Below are 4,441 nucleotides of genomic sequence, written 5' to 3'. Positions count from 1 at the left end.
TTCCTTCCTTCCTTCCTTCCTTCCTTCCTTCCTTCCTTCCTTCCTTCTTTTTGAAATGGTTTCTTTGTGTGGCCCTGGCTGTCCTGGAACTCACTCTGTAGACCAGGCTGACCTCAAACTTAAAGAAATCCACCTGCCTCTGCCTCCTGAGTGCTGGAGTTAAAGGCGTGAGCCACCACTGCCCAGCTACATTTCTGGTTTTTCATTCCTAGAGGTGAGCTGGCTCTGTGGGTCAATGCTCTTCCCACCAAGCCTGAGTTCAGTTCCTGGGAACCATATGGTTGAGGGGGAAAACTAGAGAGCTCTTCTCTCTCTTTGACATGTCAGGGCACATGGCCTCCTCCCTCCAAGAAATACTAAATATCATGAAAGTGTGAGACTAATTAGTAGTTACTACAGAGAGAAGACTGAAATTGAGTCTCGAAGGCATATAGGATGTGAATGGATTGGGGAGAGACTAAAGGAGTCTCTCCTTTAGATAGAGTTGCTATTCATGAGCAGACACCATGGACAAGGCAACTCTTATAAAGGACAACATTTAATTGGGGCTGGCTTACAGGTTCCAAGGTTCAGTTCATTGTCATCCTGGTAGAAAGCATGGCAGCATGCAGGCAGACATGATGCTGGAGGAGCTGAGAGTTCTGCATCTTGATCTGAAGGGAGCAGAAGGGAACTGTGTACCACACTGGTATACCTTGAGCATAGGAGGCCTCAAAGCCTGCCCCCCACTGTGACACACTTCCTACAACAAGGCCATACCTCCTAATAGTGCCCCTCCCTATGGGCCAAGCATTCAAACACATGAGTCTATAGGGAACGTTCCTATTAAACCACCACATGCCTTTGTGCATTTCAGAAGAGGAAAATGTTTCATGTCCTGCTGTGATGTTTTCTCCATATTCTTTTGACTGTCACTAAATCTGGGGCTTGTCCGACTGTCTATCTCTGTCCCACATAACCCTGGGGCTACAGGTACATGGGCAGCTTCTTACATAGGTACTAGGATATGAACTTAAGTCCTCATTCTTACCACTGAGCTGTCTCTCCTGTCCCTACTTAGGTCTTTTAACTCAGTCAGAGAGAAGCCCCTTTGGCCTTCCTCCTGTTTCTAGTGCCAGTAACTGTGCACACTCTCTTCTCTCATAGATTACCACTGAGCCATTCACAAGAGGCCACACTCAGCACTTTGTGAATGGGAGTGAGATGAAGGTGGAACAGCTGTTTCAAGAATTTGGCAACAGAAGATCCAATACTCTCCAGTCAGATGGCACCAGCAACTCTGAAAAGTCCTCTCCTGCTTCTCAGGGGAAAAGCTCAGAAAGCCTGAGTACGGTGAAGTGCAGCCTTTCATCCAGACCGTCGAAGGTGCTGCCGCTGACGCCTGAGCAAGCGCTGAAGCAGTACAAGCACCACCTCACTGCCTACGAGAAGCTGGAGATCGTCAGCTACCCAGAAATCTACTTTGTGGGTCCAAATGCCAAAAAGCGACAAGGAGTTATTGGTGGTCCCAATAATGGTGGCTACGACGATGCCGATGGGGCCTATATTCACGTGCCTCGAGACCATCTGGCTTACCGCTACGAGGTGCTGAAAATTATTGGCAAGGGGAGTTTTGGACAGGTAGCCCGGGTCTATGATCACAAACTTCGACAGTACGTGGCCCTAAAAATGGTGCGTAATGAGAAGCGCTTTCATCGCCAGGCAGCCGAGGAGATCCGGATTTTGGAGCATCTTAAAAAGCAAGATAAAACTGGTAGCATGAACGTTATCCACATGCTAGAAAGTTTCACCTTCCGGAACCACGTGTGCATGGCCTTTGAGTTGCTAAGCATAGACCTGTATGAGCTCATTAAAAAAAACAAGTTTCAGGGTTTCAGCGTCCAGTTGGTTCGAAAGTTCGCCCAGTCTATCCTGCAGTCCTTGGACGCTCTTCACAAAAACAAGATCATTCACTGTGACCTGAAGCCAGAAAACATTCTCCTGAAACATCATGGACGGAGCGCAACCAAGGTCATCGACTTTGGGTCCAGCTGCTTTGAGTATCAGAAACTTTACACGTATATCCAGTCTCGTTTCTACAGAGCCCCAGAAATCATCCTGGGGTGCCGCTACAGCACGCCCATCGACATATGGAGCTTTGGTTGCATCCTTGCAGAACTTTTGACAGGACAGCCCTTGTTCCCTGGAGAGGATGAAGGAGACCAGTTGGCCTGTATGATGGAGTTGCTAGGAATGCCACCACAGAAACTTCTGGAGCAATCCAAACGTGCCAAGTACTTTATTAACTCCAAAGGCTTGCCTCGATACTGCTCTGTAACTACCCAGACGGATGGGAGGGTTGTGCTTCTCGGGGGCCGCTCACGAAGGGGTAAAAAGCGAGGCCCACCAGGCAGCAAAGACTGGGCAACCGCACTGAAGGGGTGTGATGACTACTTGTTCATAGAGTTTCTGAAAAGATGCCTTCAGTGGGACCCTTCTGCCCGCCTCACCCCAGCTCAAGCATTAAGACATCCTTGGATTAGCAAGACTACACCCAGACCTCTCACCATGGACAAGGTGTCAGGGAAACGGGTAGTTAATCCTACAAATGCTTTCCAGGGACTGGGTTCCAAGCTGCCTCCAGTCGTTGGAATAGCCAGTAAGCTTAAAGCCAACCTAATGTCGGACACCAGTGGCAGTATACCTCTGTGTAGTGTACTGCCAAAGCTGATCAGCTAATGGACCACTCAGAGACTCATACAAACGTATTTATAATTACCTTGCAAACCTGCAAATGGAAAAAAGAATAATTGAAGCCCGTTCACTGATGGCTATGTTTTTGTTAGACTTTTTTTCACAAGGCAGAACATTTTTATATGACTATAAAAGAACGCTTCAAGGGCTAATGTCTACCCAGCTTGTATTGGCCATCTGAAGTATACATTAAATGACTTTTTAATAGGTCAGTGCATCGTAATCATTCTCGTCAGAGGTACTCCAACCCACGTATTACTCTCTTGGTTTAAATCTCTTTCAAGATAGAAGATACTCTTTTTTGTGTGTTTTTAGTTTTTTTTATTTTATGTACATTGGTGCTTTGCATGTATGCCTATGTTAGGGTGTCAGATCTCCGAGTTACTATAGACAGTTGTGAGCCACCCTGTCAGTGCTGGGAATTGAACCTGTGTCCTCTGGAAGGACACTCAGAGCTCTTAACCACTGAGCCATTTCTCCAGCTGCTAGATAGAAGATATTCTGAAAATATAAACTGACTATTTCTCTCGTCTCCCTTAGCGTCTATTCTGGAGGGTATTGGGGTGTGGGAGGCCCAGATGTAAGGCAAAGCTAGAAGTCTTAACCCCAGCAAGCAAATCTGCAGGTTCATTCTAGGTGGGAAGACTCACAGAAGAATGCAGGTAGCTGTTTGTCACCTGGGCAACTGTCACTGTGGTTCAGTTTTTGGTTCTCTGGTTTCTGTGTTTAGTTCAGTGTTTTATGGTTTTGTCTTTTATTATTTTGCTTCTGGTTTATAGCCTGGGAACACAGTGGTTTATAAATCTTACACTTTACCAAGTAACCCTGTAGTTAACACTCTGCTTTCCTAATTTCCCCCAAAGGCCAGTGTGTTAAAGGCTCGCTCCCCAGCACTGTGGGAAGTGCTGGGGTCTAAGCCGTGGGCCTCAGTGTTGGGCTGATCATTGTGAATGTGCTTTTAACGAGGTCCATGGGGCCCTGGGCTCATTCTCTTCTTTTAACTGCTGGCCATCAAGTGAATGGCTTTGCTCCACTGAACGCTCCATTGTGATGTGATACCACAAGCTTAGACAACAGTACTTACTGTTCAGCCAACACATTGAACCCTCTGAACACAATAAAGCTTTCCCTATATAAATTCATTACCTTAGGTATTTGTTAACAGTAATAAAGAGCTAACCCATACTGATTTTAAAACCAACTCATCCATCTCTCCTCCACCAATCCAAATGAAGCTAACTTTATGTCACAAATGATCCAGGGCATCAAAGGTAGAGTCAGCATGAAAACCACAGTCCCTTCCTTGGTCACGGACTCTGGACTTTATGAAGGTGGTCGCCGTCAGGTGACCTCCCAGCAAATTAAATGCCATTTGCACCTTAATGTTCCACACTTAGACTCTGAACTCTCCACCCTTCCATGGATTCCAAGTGAACCCCCATTCTAAGAAGAAATCCATCTGAAAGTTCGGAAATACAATCATCGGTTTTCCTAGTCAAGTTCTCTTCAGTAGCCGTCCTTTCTAAGAATGAAAGTTAAGCAACAAAGGCTGGTAGTGCCTGTGGCTGCTAGCCATGTGTCTCACTGGATGGGTGTAGAGGGGACAGGAGCTAAGTAGCCCACAGCACCTATCTCTGTTTTAGTTTCTCCATCCCATCTGTGCCCATGGCCGTTGGGAACAGACATGTCTGACTGTTGTGGGCACTAT

At 46.5% G+C, this 4,441-nt stretch overlaps 1 protein-coding gene across 1 annotated transcript in view; it reads left to right on the top strand.

The window, feature by feature from the left end:
• The window catches only part of Dyrk3 (dual specificity tyrosine phosphorylation regulated kinase 3), a 9,964-nt gene extending 7,019 nt beyond the window's left edge, over positions 1-2,945 (top strand). The window contains exon 3 of the mRNA XM_028764636.1: positions 1,147-2,945. Within this exon, the coding sequence (XP_028620469.1) occupies positions 1,147-2,718 (1,572 nt within the window). The 3' untranslated portion in view covers positions 2,719-2,945. The remainder of the gene's footprint in view (positions 1-1,146) is intronic.
• Positions 2,946-4,441: the final 1,496 nt, after the last annotated feature.

Source organism: Grammomys surdaster, unplaced genomic scaffold, assembly GCF_004785775.1.
Source record: "Grammomys surdaster isolate TR1022 unplaced genomic scaffold, NIH_TR_1.0 145, whole genome shotgun sequence".
NCBI lineage: Eukaryota > Metazoa > Chordata > Mammalia > Rodentia > Muridae > Grammomys > Grammomys surdaster.
The sequence above is the reverse complement of the archived record's forward strand: the minus strand, read 5'-3'. Positions and strand labels throughout refer to the sequence as shown.